Source organism: Dicentrarchus labrax, unplaced genomic scaffold (assembly GCF_905237075.1).
Source record: "Dicentrarchus labrax unplaced genomic scaffold, dlabrax2021, whole genome shotgun sequence".
NCBI lineage: Eukaryota > Metazoa > Chordata > Actinopteri > Moronidae > Dicentrarchus > Dicentrarchus labrax.
In genome coordinates, this window is record NW_026136718.1 from 19,775,772 (window position 1) to 19,793,695 (window position 17,924).

The 17,924-nt window shown below is 38.9% G+C and overlaps 2 protein-coding genes across 2 annotated transcripts; both read right to left on the bottom strand.

Annotated features, from left to right (window-relative positions):
- Positions 1 to 286: 286 nt before the first annotated feature.
- Positions 287 to 6,546, bottom strand: nfil3-4 (nuclear factor, interleukin 3 regulated, member 4). Its single transcript, XM_051375565.1, has 3 exons — positions 6,276 to 6,546; positions 2,103 to 2,226; positions 287 to 1,999 (listed from the first exon to the last, which is right to left on the bottom strand). Exon 3 carries the CDS (start codon positions 1,974 to 1,976, stop codon positions 1,239 to 1,241), a length of 738 nt encoding a protein of 245 aa, XP_051231525.1. The 5' UTR covers positions 1,977 to 1,999; positions 2,103 to 2,226; positions 6,276 to 6,546; the 3' UTR covers positions 287 to 1,238.
- Positions 6,547 to 7,436: 890 nt separating this feature from the next.
- si:dkey-172o19.2 (uncharacterized) lies at positions 7,437 to 11,507 on the bottom strand. The gene is made up of 2 exons (XM_051375540.1): positions 11,309 to 11,507; positions 7,437 to 10,604 (listed from the first exon to the last, which is right to left on the bottom strand). The coding sequence occupies exon 2, from the start codon at positions 10,596 to 10,598 to the stop codon at positions 9,516 to 9,518; it is 1,083 nt and encodes a 360-aa protein (XP_051231500.1). The 5' UTR covers positions 10,599 to 10,604; positions 11,309 to 11,507; the 3' UTR covers positions 7,437 to 9,515.
- Between the last annotated feature and the right edge of the window lie 6,417 nt (positions 11,508 to 17,924).

Sequence of the window (17,924 nt, forward strand, 5' to 3'; positions counted from 1 at the left end):
AAGAGCCAGCAACCTGCTGTAGCCTCTGGCGCTGCTGACTCATAAATACACTGAAAGAAACAACAGATGCCAACAGAAAGAAGAGAGCATTTATCTACCATTTCTGTAACCTAATACAATTGTTTCACTTTACTCTGGACCAAAGGCCGATATTTTTTTGAGTACTGTAGCGGGAAAGCAAGCATGTGATGATTAAAACATCAGTTTCTGCCTTATGAAGGGAGTTTCTTTTTTACCTTTATGAGCCATGCATGGTTTCGGGTCTGTAAAAGAATAAGTTTGAGCATTGTTCACAATTCTCAACTTAATTGTTTTAATCTTCTTTTTACATTTGAAATGTATTCAACAAAATGTCAACCCCAAACATATTGGAATATTCAGACACACTGTGGTCACAATATGGAGAAAGATGACTATTACTGCCCACACAGGAAAACCAAAGAGGTACATCATCATAATTCACTGTTTCCACCCAGAGGGTGTTTGTCACCAACAATTACAAAAAAAAAAAAAAAAAGAGAAGTGTTTGTCCCTTATCAACAAAGTAATCTCAGTCCAGGGTGGAAATGTTGTCTTTTTTTTTTTTTTTAATAGCCAACAAGTTTATCTTTAAAAATGTAATTTGGATTAACACATGTTTTCAGCTGTATTTCACTGTATGAAAAAAGGAGGCAAATGCTCGATTGAACAGTAATCTAGTTGAGAATACAATTGCTGGTCAGCAGATGTATATTAGGACCAAGAAATGTTTATCCATCAACAAAATACAAGTTGACATCAGACACGCATATAGTTCTGTCACAGTTGTGGTCACCATTCATACTTGGTTGTGTGTGTACTGTATCTTATTCATAACCCACAATTGTTCACATCTGCTGAATTTTGACATGCTGAAAAAAGTACAAACGAAGAAGAGCTGATGTAGCTTCAGAGTTCTATTTTTGTATCACAGTTTGTGTGTGGGAACTTGTATATGAATGAATTCTATTCAAATGCTTACTATCTGGTCACTAATTTGGCTGAATGATCATCATTCAACATAGAACTGTCACACAAAAGTGGGGAGTGTGGAGGTTTCAACGGCTTGTGCACTTTTTTCGAATACAATGCACCAATAATAAACAAAAATAGAGCTCTTAAAGTTACAGCATCAGCAGGAGTATTTGACGGTACATAAAGAGAACTGAAGAATTCGTTTCTCAGTCAGTCAATCTAACAACTGCATACACCCCTCTGTATTAGTCGGATGTGTACCGTTTTGGTGGAGAGTAGTTTCTGTGTCCTCTGGAGGTGATTTTCTGGGGTGGAGCGCAGCAGGACAGGGACAACACCCCTGGGACCTGCTGCTCCTCCTCCTCATCTGAGCCGGCTCTCGTAGGAATGGGCTTCAGTAGGGGAGCTCCAGGATGGGAAGCATGGGTGGGCAGGAGATTTTGAGGGAGGACAAGGGGAGTGAGGAGGCCAGTGCCAGTAGCACCGGATGGGTTCAAGTATGAATAGCCCCGCATGCTATGGATGGCGTATGCAGGGATAAAAACAGGGGGAGACGGTTGGTGGCGTGGTATAACAGAAGTGTCTCTACCACCCCAGTAGTAGTCCCTCTGCAGGGCCTGGTGTTGTGTGCCAGTGGCAGTTATAGGCTGGGTGCTGCTGTGGACATGGTGGGCAGTATAGGCTCCAGGGTGGACTAGGCCAAAGTGCAACTTGATGGCCATTAATTCAGCACTAAGCTTGGTATTTTCTTCTTTCAGGGCCATGAGATGAGACTCCAGCACATAATCGTTCATCCTTCTCTTCTCCCGTGATCGTTTGGCTGCCTCGTTGTTCTTACGACGTTTCTCCCAGTAGAGGGCGTCCTTCTTCTCTTCAGGTATGAACTCCCTTTTGCGACGGGGGCCCTTGCGTACCAGATCATTTTCCACTTGTGAAATATGGCTGTCTTGGCTTGAATGAAAAGGTGACGACCCGGACTCCATGGTAGATAAAAAAAATGTGTAACCTGAAATCAAGAGATCAAGAGTTTTTAGTCTTGTGTTGGAGGTTAAGTTAAACATGTAATTCCTTATATTAATTATAGTAACCTTATCTGGTTTGGGTTTCACCTTATCTTGGTTTGTCTTCACTGAAAGCACCGTAGTATTACTGAATGCAGTGATGATTGAAGTCTATGAGACTATTCTGCTGACAGCCTGTTTACATGTGCTATCTGAAGTCCACAGCTGTCACCTATGGGGAAGAAAAGTCAACAATAGATCATTTTCACGTCGAGAAGTTTATTCCTTGTAAGAACATCAAAACTACAACAAGTGAGTTGGTGTTGAATGTCATTGTAAAAATGTAATTAGATAGTGCTCAGGTGATAAATACTGTCAGGAATATTTGATATTTACCTTGATTTGTAAATGTGTATCCACTTATGTGTTTGTTAGCTATGTAAAGCCTGTACATCCAGTAACCGGCAGACAAGACTGCATGGGTTGTTTCCTTCTCTAAAAAGCTGCCGCGGTTACTACTGTGCACTCAGTTGCACCTGACTTTGTCTAGCACCTCTAGCACTCAGACCCCCTTCATTACCGCACCTTACTTCCCACCTGTCTAGACCACATAATAAATGTGAAGGGGGATATAATTGACAAAGAACAATGTGGACAAACATGTTTGATAATCGATATTCTGTTATATGCAGTTATTTGCAACAATGAGTTCATGCAGCAGCAAGTTGTAGTTCCATATTTCAAATAATAGCTACTGTGCTGATCTGCACCTCTGCATCTCTGAAGTTGTTTTTACAGAGTAAATCAAAAATGATTTGTGAAATGAGTAGACAATGTCTTTATGTTGCAGGTGCATTTTGGACAAGTTTTTCTGAGGCCATGAAGTTGCTGTTGTACACAGCATTTGGTTCAGTTCAGAGTGGAGAGCTGATTATTTGAGCTTGTCATGTAGAACTTATGCACTCTATATACTCAGTTTAGACTTTAAAAATAGCCCATTCTTTAGTTGAGTTTGAGTGTGACACTGCTTTGTGTTTCTCATTATATCTTCCCCATCTTCCTCTTTGATGGACTTGTCCACCTAGTCACCACTTCCCCCTGCCTCATCTTTTATCTACTCGCCTCACTTGATTCTTCTGCATTGTGGGGAATAAAACACATTCAGTAATGGTTTGTCCATTTCGTTGCATAAGGTAAATTCAATATTTTGAATAACCAGTCTGAGAGAAAAGCTGGCAGCTTTTAATATAGTCTCTTTCATTTGCGTGGGTTTGTGGGTGGTTTCATGGGAAGCTGTGCAAGATGGATGAACATTATGTTGAAACCACAGCCAGCCCCGTATGCATGCAGTCGTACGCAGAAACACACACACACACACACACACACACACACACACACACACACACACACACACACACACACACACACACACAGCTTTTAACTCATTGATGTTTTCCTCACACCTTATTCTTGCAAACAACACTATAGCTGGTAAGTTAATTTGTAATAAGATATCACATATTAGTTTACGCTAGCAGTTACATATGACACCTTTTATAAATGAGCTGTGAAATAAACTGTCACTCAGGATTTCACACATGAGGAACTGAAGCACTCTTTTAAGCACAAACCATAACTTTACAGTCTATTACCTCAAAAATTATCATGAAGTGTCCTGTTAAGATGTAAGTTCTCATTTTTATTCTTCTAAGCATATTCAATGACAATGTAGTCATAAACTGTATTTTGATGTGCCATTCAGACAGAGGCAGAGGCATCAAAACAAAAGTATCAAAGAGGCCATGCACCCTATGTGCGGTGGTGAGAACGCACATCAAGTTAAAAATATTCAAGCCTGTGCCCAGCGAGAATGAAGCCCATATGCCTTTTGTTTCTGTGTGAGAACATGCACACCTGCATACTTGTGTTTGACACAAAGAGTAAGTGTTGTATACTCTGTGCTAGGAAGCCCAAAAAAAGCAACAGCAGGAAGAGAGAACACAATAATCATACAGGGAGACACAGAGAGACACAGAGAGAGAAAATAAAAAAAGAGGGTTCCTGAGTGACATCTCTCTTGAGGCTGAGCCTGCTCACTACTCTGCTGCACATTTGCACCTGTTTTTTATTGACTAATTATAGCCAGCCTGCTTTTTAGTAAGAAACTTCTTCTTTTTGCATGTATCTGTTTTCTCATACTCTACCATCTGCTGCTGTGTTGCTGTGCGCCCTGCCAGCCATTGCTAAAATAACTTCCCAAAGGAGGAAAAATTGGTCCGTCAGTATTTTGTGGCTTTTCACCTCAATGTACTCTGTTCATGTGTCTTGTAAACTGCCATTGTGGAAATTGGAGTGAATGAATGCTCTCTTGGGAGAATAATACATTTGCAAAAGTTCTTGGCTTGAATTGTCCGTTAACGCACAATTTCCTTGAAGGGCAATGCTAATAACCCATAGCGAACATCTTTCCTTGTACTCTTTCTATATTGTAAATGGGAAAACAGCATAAATACACAACATTCACTTTTTTAAAACTACTGTCTATACATGGAAATTAAACTGTAATCAAAGTATTTACAGCATCATAGAAAGAGGAAACGTGTATGAAATATTCTCACTGTCTACGCAGTGAGTATGGTACTACGCCGCTAATGTTATCATGTAATAATGGATGGCTGGACAGACAGCATCTTTTATTGAAGTCTACTACATTTTTACCTTCATAGAATACAGAGTATATGGTGCTTTACATTGAAATCACTATCACTATCAAAATTTGCTATCTATATAGTTATATACAGTGTGAAGGTGATTTGTTTTTAGGAAACTTTTGGATTTGCTCTTAAAACAATCCATATTAGATGTTGTAGAGTTCTTTTATGTTAAATTATCTGTCACACAGGTGTGAAAAGGATTGTGGAGATTCAAGTTTGTCAAACTCCTTGAATTCGTAAAATAATTAAAGCTTTCAGAGAGTATAAAACAAGAACTTAATGTTTCTCTCAGTTTGAATATATGTGGCTGCTACATCCAGCTAAATGATAAACACAAGAAAAACACAGCTTGTTATGGGGTATGTTTGCAGCTCATCACAATCTCCGGCTTCATACATCTACATTGTGCAGCCAGGACATAATATATCTTGCAAAAAAGGTTTGTCTTTGTCAATTATACTGAGCAGAAAGACCCTTGTGATGCAGTGCAGTACAGCACATTAGCAAAGCAATAAATACTAACTCTAAATAAAAATTCTAATTGATGTGTGTGTGTGTGTGTGTGTGTGTATGTATGTGTGTATATATCAATACATATATTTTCTCCACCTCACATAGGTTATATGCAGAATAGACATTTCAGAAACACCTTACAATACAGTGCAAGCGGAAACAACAGCACAAGCTACGGCCTCAAAAATGTTTGATCACATATTGCTCTCACACAACCTTTTCAGTTACATAAAGGATTTATTGCTGTACCATGTACTGTAGATAACATTACAAAGCTTATACTTTTTTGGTCACTCACCAAAATAAAATATTTATAATACAGTTTACGTGACACAAATGTTTGTTTGTGTAGGCTAAAATATATAATTAGGAGACCATTGACATCACACTAAGTCATCACATCACAATACGCCTCCTGATTGACACTTATACACATATATTTACAACCTTATTAAAAACGTCCTTTACCTCTTTTCAGATAACAAGATAACATTACGTGCTTCCATAACCTGAATGAATATATATTAATTTCATTACATATATATTTGTAAAGTTCAGTTGCTGCAGTTACCCAGTATGGCTAATTTATAAAAAGAATTATCAATATTTTACAATAACAGCTTCTACAATAGAGACATTTACAAAACTTGTCTTGCATATACTTAGTAACACTTCCTCTTTCTCAAACAATTCTTAACTGATAATAGAGTAACATTTTCAGGTAATATATTCAGAATAAATTGATTTCGATTGATATGTAGCATGTATAAACATATAAAATATGAACATGTGAAAAGCCTGCTCACTTATTCCTGTGTTTTTGCAAATTAAGACAAAGAATGATTACAAGCGTTAGCTGACTTGACTGTCGATTTCACCGCATACAAAGTAGTGTTGTTGCACTGAGCAGCACAAGAGAAAAGTGGTGTATGTGTCTAAAAACCATCTATCTTTTGGTCACCAACACCTAAACCATTTCCTCCCCTGAATCTGTCTTCCGTTTATTAACAGGGTCCAGACCACTTTATATATGAAAATGAGCTTGTGGCCTTACCTTCAACTGCCGTGTTCTCAGAGTCCAAGAGGTACCAACGACCTGATTCAGAGATATCTAGCTCAGTGCTAATATACAACTTAGAGCAAGGAACTGTCCTTTGAGACTGCGTCATGAGATTGATATAAGCACTAAAGCAGAGGGGGGCTTATAATGTCTTGTTGCTTTCCGTCCTACCTTCTCACCTCCCTCTTTTGCTTTCTCTCACTCTTTATGTGTTGTTTTCCTGTTTTTGACTCGGACTGTCCACCTCTGCTGTCACATGGAAAGTATATGACTGGCCCCCTTGATCTTGACAGCAGTGTTGTGGTGTTGGTGGCTTGCCCACACGGGGGTCTCGCTTGTATGATGTTGCTGTCAATTTCAAACGGACGTATTGTGTGCGCGTGTGCTATATGGTAGAATTGCAGAGAAATATGTATTGAACACCCCGGAGTAGAAGTAATAACTGCATTACTCTAATGTGACTACATTATGATGTGTGCTGATGGTTTTTTTGTGAGGGCTAACTAAATCTTTGCCACCTCAGATTGACAGAAAAAAAGAGAAGTGTTTGTCCCTTATCAAAGTTGTGACAGCGTTTCTGCTGCTTTAATGTCCTCTCACTGATCCGCTTTTTTGCCCACTGAAGAACTACTTGTTGTACATTATAAGAAGACAAATTAACTGTGCTAATGAAATTCTAAAACTTGCTTTTGTCTTGCGGGGAAATTTTACTGCAACCCCCAGTTCTATCAATAGACATATAAGTAAGATTTTTGCTTCCTGTTGTGTTGCGCTTAAACCATTAATGTTAAAGAATATGTACCAGAGGCCCATGTGGACACAAAAATGCATATGTACTGTTCAAGCTCACGACATCTGTGTATGTTTAGACTTCTTTTCAATCTAAATGTCACTTGTGTCTATGGGATGGATAAAACTGTGACAAAGTCCTTTTGTTGAAACCGGAAAGTCTGTTACATAAACATCAAAACTGAACATCAAAACTGAAAATCTTGTGACACTAAACAAATTAGAAAATATCTGTGAACTGTATGACCCACAGTTAACGATTTAAGGGACTGACAGTTTTTCAACCACAAACTCAGACAATTATATTTTGCGTTAATATTGGTTTTCTAATTAAGATGAGCCATAAAGTCAAACTAAACATTCAAACATTTTTAAATCAATTTTATTTTAATCTCTGAAAACAGGTTCAAGGTATATCCTTTTTTCAAATGATTGTGCAAATGTTTTTTTAAAATGTTAAGCTTTATTAAGAAGACTTCATTACCTTTTCAAAAAGGATCACATCGTTTCTTACAGGATTGTATATATTTAGGGGTGAAACAGTCTCAGTAATACACCGAATGGTTTTTAAAAACAAAATTTTCTTCCAACTCATGTGTTTTCTGTAAAATCAGTGTAACATACAGCATTTATTTATTTTACTCTTTAATAGTTGCTTGTTTGTCTCTCTCACCCCACATATATTCATACTGGAAAGAGGAATCGATTTAAAAAAAACATTTTTTTACAAAACAATACTGGTTTGTCATCACTGGCAGAAGCAACTCAGTATATAACTCCACCAGTATTGTGTTGTAGCGCCCTCTGCTGGTGGCGTTGGGAACACGTGGTGGCAGACTGTGGGACTGACCTGTCAAGATGCCGCTGCACAATCTTGTCATGCTAACCAGGAAAAAGAAAACAGTTTAAAACAACTATTTTGTTACAACAACAGTAATGAACATTACATTAAAAAACTAACTGCTGATGCTGAACTTGGAGACCGTTTCACAACAGCTGTCATGAAAAGTGAATCTTTTATAAGAAACTTTTCTAAACCTGATTGTCTTGTAATAGTTCATCAGCCTGGATTACTATTTTATTTAAGCTTATTTGATAGATACTTTTTGATTATCCCTGCAGTGCATGGAGAGAAAGCTTGGAGATTGTTCTACCACTGTGTTGATCTACGTGCAGTAATACTGGCCTAAATTATATAAGGTAAAGTATATTACAGAAGCTGCAAGAATGAACCGTAAATAGGTAGATCATTTTGTATTGGAACATTTCTTATTGTAAATAAAACTTTGGATTTGTTTTTTTCAAATCAATACATTTAGCACATCTGATCTTTAAAATATCATCAGTGTTTTATTTCTACAACTTTTGCACCTTTTCTAAAGAAACATTTTGCAGAGATAGACGCGTAAGCTATTAAATTGTGCAAAGACAGAACAAAGGGCGAGCCACCTGGTTGCACGCATAAAGTTATTGTATTTATGGCTGAGTTAAAAATAATGCGCCGAAGAGTGGCACAACCTTATGCACGCAGTGGAGGATAGCGTCTCATACTGAGCTGTAGGCATACAAATAAACGGTTCAACGTTTGGTTTTCCATTGAATCAAAGTCTGCTGGGAAATCACGCAGTGGGGATAAAGGGAAATACCAAGTCAACAGGCACCGAGTTTCGCTGGCTCAGTTAACTTGCCGATGTTTTCACCGCAGATAAACGGCAAAATAAATTACAAACAATGAGTCCTAACCCCCCTATACAATCAAATCAACCCAGTCATTTAATGTATGTCTCTAATATCTCAAATCATGACAAAAAAAAACCTCGAATTACCTTTTGTAGCTTCAGCTATACATTTACATAGCCTACTACTTTATAATAATGTCATCAATAAAAGATTTGAAGCAAGCTGCATTATTATTCCTGTTGTTAATCTGCCACCACTGGTCTGTGCGTGCAATGTAACCGCTGTTTCATTCTCATAAACACATTTGAAACCACAGAAAGTCAGACACTAAATCAACAGCATGGCTGCATTAAATGCACTCTGTATTTCCGAAAATATGCATACCGATATATATAAACTCCGCGGCGCCAGCGGCGGCTCACTGCTCCTATTGTATATAGGGTTGTTCTAATGCAGAGGACACATTTCGTTTCATGTACGTAAAATGCTATAAATACTGTGAAATGACAATAAAGACTGATATATATCGTTAAATAGCCTACTACATGGACATTATTGCTGTTTTCATTATGCCCAAATAACAAATTGGAAAGCATATTGCATTCAGGCATGTTGTCCAAATTATAAAGCCTCTTTTGTATTCATGATCGATTTAAAACATTCAAAGCTGTAATTGCATGCAAGACATGAATGCAGCTTCAAAAATACACTAAGATGTATTTCTCCTCTCTTTGTAATAAACGCCATGACAGTCAAACTGTCCTGTTAACGTCCATCAGGACTGAGGTGCATTCCGAGCTGAGACAGCCCTGCTGGTGCGCTGCTGAACCGGCTCTTGATGCCCCTCTGAATGTCTGCCTCCATATCGAAACCCTGGTCTTGTCTCTCCTGTATGTAGAGAGGCAGGCCGGGGTAGACGGCCGGTGGGGCCATGTAGGAAGACCGCCAAGGCAACATGAAATTATTACACACTGCCGGGTGATTCACATGGGTCAGCAGCCAGTTTTGAGGCGGGTATGAGAGGATGGAGGCATGGTGGAGTGTGTCAGGTGTGGGCAGAAGTGCTCGGATGGAAGAGGCGGGATGGGAGGACGCGTGGCTGGAGTTGAGGAGGTCATCGCTGGAGGAGACCTGTCGCTGAGTATCCATCTCTGTCTCCGCTGACCTCGCGGCCTCTGAGGCTGCCCGGTGAGAGCATACATGGGGTCCGGGGAGAGGGAAGAGGCTTTGCTGTGTGCCACCACTTTGTGGATTGAGGCCAACTCTAGTTGAGCTAAAACAAGGGATCTTGGCCTCAGACGGGTGAATTGCTCTTTCTTGTTGCCTAACACCCAGGCCCGAAGGTGGGCCGCTCCTGCTGTTGCCCCAGAGTCCTGTCTGGAAGAGGGCAGCGGTGTGAGCCGGTCTAGGTGACGAAGAAAAAGTAGAGGCTTCAGCTTTGCTCTTGTCTGCACTCAGGCTGCAGTGATACTGCATGCTGAGCACCTGAGCGCGCAGCTGTGCGTTCTCGTCACTCAGAGCCAGAAGCTGACCTTCCAGCATCAGGTCGTTCAGCCTCCTCTTCTCCCTGGACCGCTTGGCCGCCTCGTTGTTCTTGTGCCGCTTGTCCCAGTAGGTGGCATCTTTCTTGTCGGGGGGGATCATCTCCCTCTTGCGGCGCGTAACGGGGCTGTGGCCACCGCTGGCCCGTAAACGCAGGAGACGTCGTGCCAGCAGCGAGGACCGTGTCACCGGGAAGAGGAGTCCAGGGTCAGGATCAGGCTCCATGTAGCCGCTGCTCTCGACAGAGGAGGAGGGATGGCACGGAGCAGCAGGCCCAGGACGGTCAGGGCTCTTTGAGGTTGACATGGCAGACTGGGGAGATCAAACGTTTAAATCAGCTTTTTAAAAACGTTTATCTCATTTTATCTAAGAATAGATCTATCTATCATACTGCATGTGCTTAAACGTGTCACTGAATTAGGCTATAATCTGTGCAGTAGTTGGTTGTTAATTTTAATTTTGAGTTACTTCATGGAAATACAACTTAGAATATAACTGGATATTAGATTTTTGGGATATTATATCATTTCAGATTCAGATTTTAGCCCACATACAAAACATAGCTCTTGCATTGAAATATTATAGTACCCAATACACAACAGGACAAATTACAGAACAGCTGCAACATTAAATGTTGCATACATGTCAATGCATTACTAATAATAATTCAATAATATACCACATACACACATGTATCTCCACAAAGTAAGTAATTTGTTATTAGATTTGAACGCACATTTTACAAGTACATTTTTACAATTTTGAATTCCAGACTTTTAACATGTCGTGGAGTATTTTGCATTATGGTGGGCATCTTAAAGTATCTGAAGAATGAATCATTCTTTCGGTTAATAGCAAAGACAACTATAGAGTGTCACAAGATTTATTTAAAGACATGATTAAATGATCAACCTCAGTTAACCTTAAGTAAGCAAGTGAGTGGATTAATGAATGACATTAGTGTTTAGACCAATTCAAACCTGATGATTAGACAGTTTTAAAGTCGCCGCACTGACCTGAATGAAAAGATGACACCTGTGGGAGGATTTGGAGGACAGGAGCAACTTTGAGAGAGCCTGTTGTAATTCTTCAACACACACAACCACATTCAGCGGTTGATAAAGCGCTTAGATCATTTAGTTAATTATATGTACCAGTTTTAGGATGTTACGTGTTTGCCTGCAGAAGGCTGCGCTTAGTCTACCTGTCAATCACAACCAGCGGTGCTGAAGAGAGCAGAGCTACTGGGCGGTGCTCACATATACTGTGTGCATGCAGCCAATCGGGTTGTGTCTCTTCGGGCTGTGTGTTTTAATGCTGTGGAAACTGATCAGGCAACTTCGCTTGGAGAGCGGAAGTCCAATACACCAGTGTGGCCACGTTCAAACCAACAGGTGATACTGAAATGAGTCAATTTGGATCAACTGCCCTACTTATTGTTCTTGTTACTGCACATTGATTCTCATGATCAGCTGCACATTGCCTGCAGAACAGTGCACTGATGCAGCCATATCCACAAAACGTGATTGCAGACTTTACACAGGGGTTTGCATTAAAATGTAAATTATATAGTGTATTGTTGGCGATTGTTAAAATAGTGAACTCAATGGCTTTAAAAAATGTGATTAAAAAAATAAATAAAAAGAGAGAGAGAGTGAGAGAGAGAGATGTTTAATTAGGTTGTTTAAAGATAAATTAACCCGTTTGTGCCATAAAACATCCAAACATCCTCCATAGTTGCTCTATAATTATTTGCTCTATTGCTCAGCATCATCACTCATGGTTCCTACTTCTCTTCACGTGGAAATTGTGGCAATTACAAATTTACACAAACTATATGGTCATGTGTTGTATTCTTGCTTTCCAGGATATTCTAAATTAGACAAATTACTTAAAGGATCACTCTTGGTCAAACACAATACATATTTCATTGCCACCACTTAATTTATACTTAATTTGAATAGTAATGAGTAATTTTTTAAAAAGCAGTGCACTTCCACATGGTCTGTCAGTGTTGTAGCTCCACTCATCCATCTTACAACATACTGTACATGTTAACATGCCAACATGAGTGAAAGCTGTTCAGTTAGCATGATAGCATGCTAAACATACTAATATGTAAAGTGAGCATTTTAGTATCATAAGAACCCACTGATGTTGATATCAATTTTTCATACATTTATTTTGTTTTCTTTCTCAACCATTTTAACTGGTCAACTATAACAAAAATCAGGTATCATGTCTAGCTCTTTCTATTTGCATTCTTCTTCACTGGTTCACAAACCATCTGCTGCATCCTTAGATGCCATATCAGTTTGTATTTTTTTTTCCTCTAACTGCCACAAAAGCTACCAGCAGTTGTTCAGGCAGGAGTTGCAGTCTTAAATCAAGTTCTTCCCCACCTCCTCCAGAACTGGATTGAATCACTAAACGTACAGGACAGGACCACACTGCAAAAAGGACTCTTGTATTTTGAATAATACCTGATATATCAGCTGCAAACATACCCTACCAAGACCTAAGCAATTTCAGGTGATTACAAGAGGCACCATCCTGGCCCCCTTTTCTTTCATGCTTGGTCATTTTGAAGAAAGACAGTCAGGCATGAAAACAGCTTTACCCCCCCCCAAGTTAAGACACCTGATTTGCAGCACAACCACAGTAAACAATGGCACCAAATTGCAAAACCAGACTACATTGTGCAAGTTCACTCTTCTGCAGATTTCATTGTGTTGTGCTGAGTGTGGGGGCTGTCCAGATCAGGAGGGGAATGTCCTCTGAACAATCAGATCTGTGTTTGTTGAAATACAGAAAAACTTTTCTTTCTGACTCACTGTAACCACAGATGCCACAGTCTGCCATGTTCCAACAGTCAGGTTAGTCACTCAGTGAAAGGTTGGTCTCCAGATTTTTAAAGAGGTAATAACATATCAGCTTGTATCGATTCCAGCTGATTAGTCTGATGGCTTTGATTAGAAGTAAACACATAAACATGGTCACACATATACACACACAGGAAGGACACAGACTTAACACCACCTTGTAGCAATGACAAGAAGGTGTATTTATGAGTGTCAAATTATACTGCTAAGGATTCATTTATAACAGCAGGACTGATATATTGTTGAGACAGAAATGTAATAGCTTTAAATGTCTGTACTGACTGCTTCCTTTAAGGATGACTCATTGTCACTGTTCAAATGAACATGTTTTAAAAAGCATTGTGGTACATCATGGTGGGCCTGCATCATTTTTACCACTGCCATTTTATCATTGTGTGGCAAAACCCACATCCTGAATGCATGTTGCAGACTCCTTATTTACAAAGTAAAAACTCTGTATGTGGATTATTTATGTATGTATGTCCTGTTGGTTGTATAACGATACAGGGACCACTAAACACACTTGTCTGTGAGGGAATCACACAGCTGATTAAAGCCTGAACAGTCTGGTTTAGATTTCAGTCGTGTGGAAGATTGTCCGATTAACACCTCACTGCTTGTACCAAATATATGGATGCAGTAGCCCTTCTTCATGAGCCTTTGTTAGAGGTTACGGCTGGTATTAAATTCAATTTTTCTTATTGTCAACAAATCCCATGAAAAGAGCATAAACAACAATGTGTTAGTATTGCACTCATTAGTTTCAACACAGCTTTTCTCAGCCCTGAGCTTGTTTGGTCCTACTGAAGACACAAATCTTTATAACTAATTTATAGTTTCTTATTATTAAAGGATTCATAATTTCCTTATACAAAGTGGATGAGACAACACCATTTGTCCCTTTTACTTTTTTACATATTTCCAATTATGAATTGTTTTTGTTTGTTAGCCAGTAGTTCCACCTGGGGGCCTTTATTTGATAGTAGCAGCTGTAGAGAGACAGGAAAGTAGAGAGAGAGAGAGAGAGAAGCTTCGGGACCGTAGGTCGGACTTGAACCCAGGGCCGTTGTTGCCTCCTACCACCTACCTAGTCACGCTGGCTAAGCTTCCTCAAAGTGCTATAGAGGGCTTTTACGGCAGAGGTACGGTGTGTGTGGGATCAACTCAAAATAAATGACTGTGCTCATCTTTATTGTAATGAAGGAATATGTCACTGGCTGATGTGGAATCCTTGATGTGTGTTTTTGGACAATAATGGAGATGTCTGGCACTCATTGTTGGTTTTGGTCTCTTCTTGGGTTTTGCTAAAAAGAAGAAAAATATAGAATATCACCAGACTTATACTTTAATTCAGGCATCATGCCGGCAACCAGTTCACACTGCATAGAATTTTTTTTTGTTTTCAAAATTCTGAATATAAAACATATTTGGCATTACATTTTTTGGTTAGATGTTGCATCATCAATGAATCATAATGTCTAAGCTGTTATGCAGAAACTATGCAGAGAACAGTGTTTTCCCTCAGAAATTGTCATCATATTCGTGAGTATTCAATACAATAAACTTTGCTGTCAACAGTACCAGTTAGAAAATAACATGTCATAACATTATTTGAGTGTCCTCCAGATATACTCTCCACAGGACCACACAGTCTTACCAATATCCTCTGCCACAGTTTTATCATTACTGACACATTTCAGTGCACCCACACATTTCAGTGAACAAAGTGATAGCACTTTTTTCAGGTGAAGTTTCAAGTGATAAGGTGACTCATCAGTGGGGGTTAGTCTAATCATTTTTTCCCGTAAGCTTTGATGTTGTTATGTCACCCCCCCACTCCTCACACACAAACACAAACTCCCACCCAAACCATATCGTGTTCTACTTTCAACATGCCGCTATACATTAAAAGTCCACTTCAATGGAAATACCGCCACTTTGCTTTGGGTTCATCTTAACCTATTTCACATCCGTTTGTTTGTCAGGTTAAACCTGATTTATTTTACAACCCTTTTAAGAAGAGTTGTGTGATTCTTGGGGTTGTCTGCTGGCCTGATTCGTGTTCCTTAACTCACGGCTGAGCTGTTAACCACTTTGTACAGGAAGTTGAGCCTCAGCAAGCTTGGAGGTTATCACCTCTTCATAGTCAGCTGCAGTATGACTTTTGTTTAGGGGCACATGAAACCTGTACAGTAGTATTGTGTAGGCCTCTGAGAAATAAGGGAACTAAGAAGCTTCCCACAGCCAAGGGCTTTCTCACACTCACTGTGGTGAGGCTTAAGGGTGGTCGTAAGGTTGTGCCCTGCTGAGATCCTGTAAGATATCCAGAATAATAACTAATAAGAACAAACATGCTCACATGAGACACGTACTGGAAACTTGGGCTGTGTGACAGTGTGATAAATTGCAGCGATAAAGAATGTGTCTGTTTTGGCGTGGTTCTTGCCAATTGCGGGTTTCATTGTCAAGTGTAAGGTTTATTTAAAGTGATAATTATGATACAGTTAAAATAGACATTTCCTGAACTTGACATCTGGCTGTGCTTTTCTCATTAATGTTTTGTCGTGTGTCAGTAGACAATAACTTGTAATACACAAAATGAGGAAGTTGAACTTGTCATCTCCTCTCGTGTTTTTCTCACTGGCTGCTGATGCTGCAGTAAGAATGTGAATCTTAGCTAGATGTGACGTGGGAAAGTTTTTTATATATATATATAACAAGTGACATTTGGTCAGTTCCAAGAAGTTGAAATGTGTAGAAATACATAAGAAGTGCCACTAATGTCGCAGCCCTGGGTTTTTGTTTGCAGCTGGCCCACAAAACGGCAAGAGTAATGTAAGATTATCTTAAGCTACCCACTGTTTTTTTACTTGCCATTTTCCTATTTTACTACCTCTAGCAGGGACAAATTATTTGTACCTTGCATTGTCCGACTACAGGTACGATAGATTTTTCGTTAGAATGGTTTTAGATATAGCTTTTTTTAAAGGGTAGGTTCACTTTTCTTTAAGTTTCTCTAAACATTATTCACATGTACACTTTTTATTAATAATTAAATAAACATCACAAATCCAAACTACACACTGTATAGTAAATCTGAAGATAATATAAAGAAGATGCAGCTATCTGAATTAGTGGAAGGGAGTATTTTCCTGGGTTACTATCTTTTTTTGTACAAAAAAAACATTTTAGTGTACTTGGCGAGTGGCAGAGGATCAGTAAATCAAAGAGGGAATTATATATAATAGCTAGCACTTTGAGATTCCTTTATGAAAAGAGCTTTACAAATAAAATGTATTATTATTATTATTAGAATACATATGGGTGTGCAAGTACATCTTTTTGCTTTAAGATTTCATTTTGAATTTCTCATGTTGCTTATTTCTGCTTGCAATATTCAGATGTAATTAAACAAGGAATTTAATATTTGGCTTGTATTTATGATCACTTGAATCCTTTTTTGTGTACTTGAAATACTGACTATAATTTATAATATATACATTTTATATACATCCTTTGTTTTTTAATTTTTGCCATGTAGAAATCTGACAAGAACCCACAGGCTCAACGAGACCATTCTCCTGCATGTTCATGGTTGTGACGTTTGGCAGCCGTGATGGCCAACGGTTAAACTGTGGTGGAAAAGCCTGGCCTATTGACTGTCATTGTTTGTGGAGGCCTGAGAGCACCTACGCCGCGCCACCGGCACATCACTCTAACCACTTTGCTGCACAGCCCAGCTGTAAAAATAGATAGGAAAGATCGCCCTAGATATGCACAAGCACTCACATACACACACGTATAAGACATTAGATACAGACACCTTCAGGTGTTGATATGTGGCATTTGTGGGGACGACCTCACTTACATAGGGAAGAGAAATGAGACAGAGATATGAAACCACAAATAGTACATTTAACTGACATTGAGTGAACATATAAATTTAGTGAGCTGCCTTTTGTTCAGACATGCCATTGTTGTCAAATTGACCCTTTTTGACCTTCATCTGATTGTTTAACTGCAGTGGGTGCTTACCTCCACCAGGTGGCATTAGATTCATGAAGAAGGCAGAATGGTTCACTAAAGCTCTTGAATAAATAATGCCTGGCTGGACTTTTGTCTAAAGATGAAGATTACTTTGAATAAAATCAGCCATGTGAAAAATTGCGTTTTCTTAACCAAGTGACTGTGTATATTGTAAGTACCTTTTTAACTCAATACAAGTACTTCAAACTGTTATTTTTAAGAACATGTGAATAAAAAACTTGTCCATGAAAATTTTGGTTCATTGTTTCATTTTAATTCTGAAAGATTAATTTAACACTACAGGCCAAGCGGCACTTCTCCTTATATTCTTTGTGAGGATTTTTTTTCATTTAGTATAATAATAACTTCGAATATGACTTAAATTTAGTGATGTATGGAATATTTTTTTGTGTGTTTTTGGAAACACCCTGTTAATTAGCTCAGGGACTTTTTTTCATTCAAACCATAACCTTTCAGCCACTGTACCAACTAAACAGATTTGATTTCTATATAATAACAACAACAATAATAATGTGTATATATAGATAGAGACAGTTTGAGAAAGGGGGGGGGGGAGTCAGTGAATGAGAACCAGAGTTTGTTGTTGGCCATGCATTTCAAGTCTGAATGCAAAGTTTTACTGCTTTCACATTCCTGTAAACCAATACTCCCACTGCTGCATGGTACAAAAGCTGCATACAAAGACTTTCTGGGACACTGAAGT

Bases quoted from the DNA above. Each gene is read 5' to 3' on its own strand.
- nfil3-4 (XM_051375565.1), bottom strand. From the start codon at position 1,976: ATGGAGTCCGGGTCGTCACCTTTTCATTCAAGCCAAGACAGCCATATT.
- si:dkey-172o19.2 (XM_051375540.1), bottom strand. From the start codon at position 10,598: ATGTCAACCTCAAAGAGCCCTGACCGTCCTGGGCCTGCTGCTCCGTGC.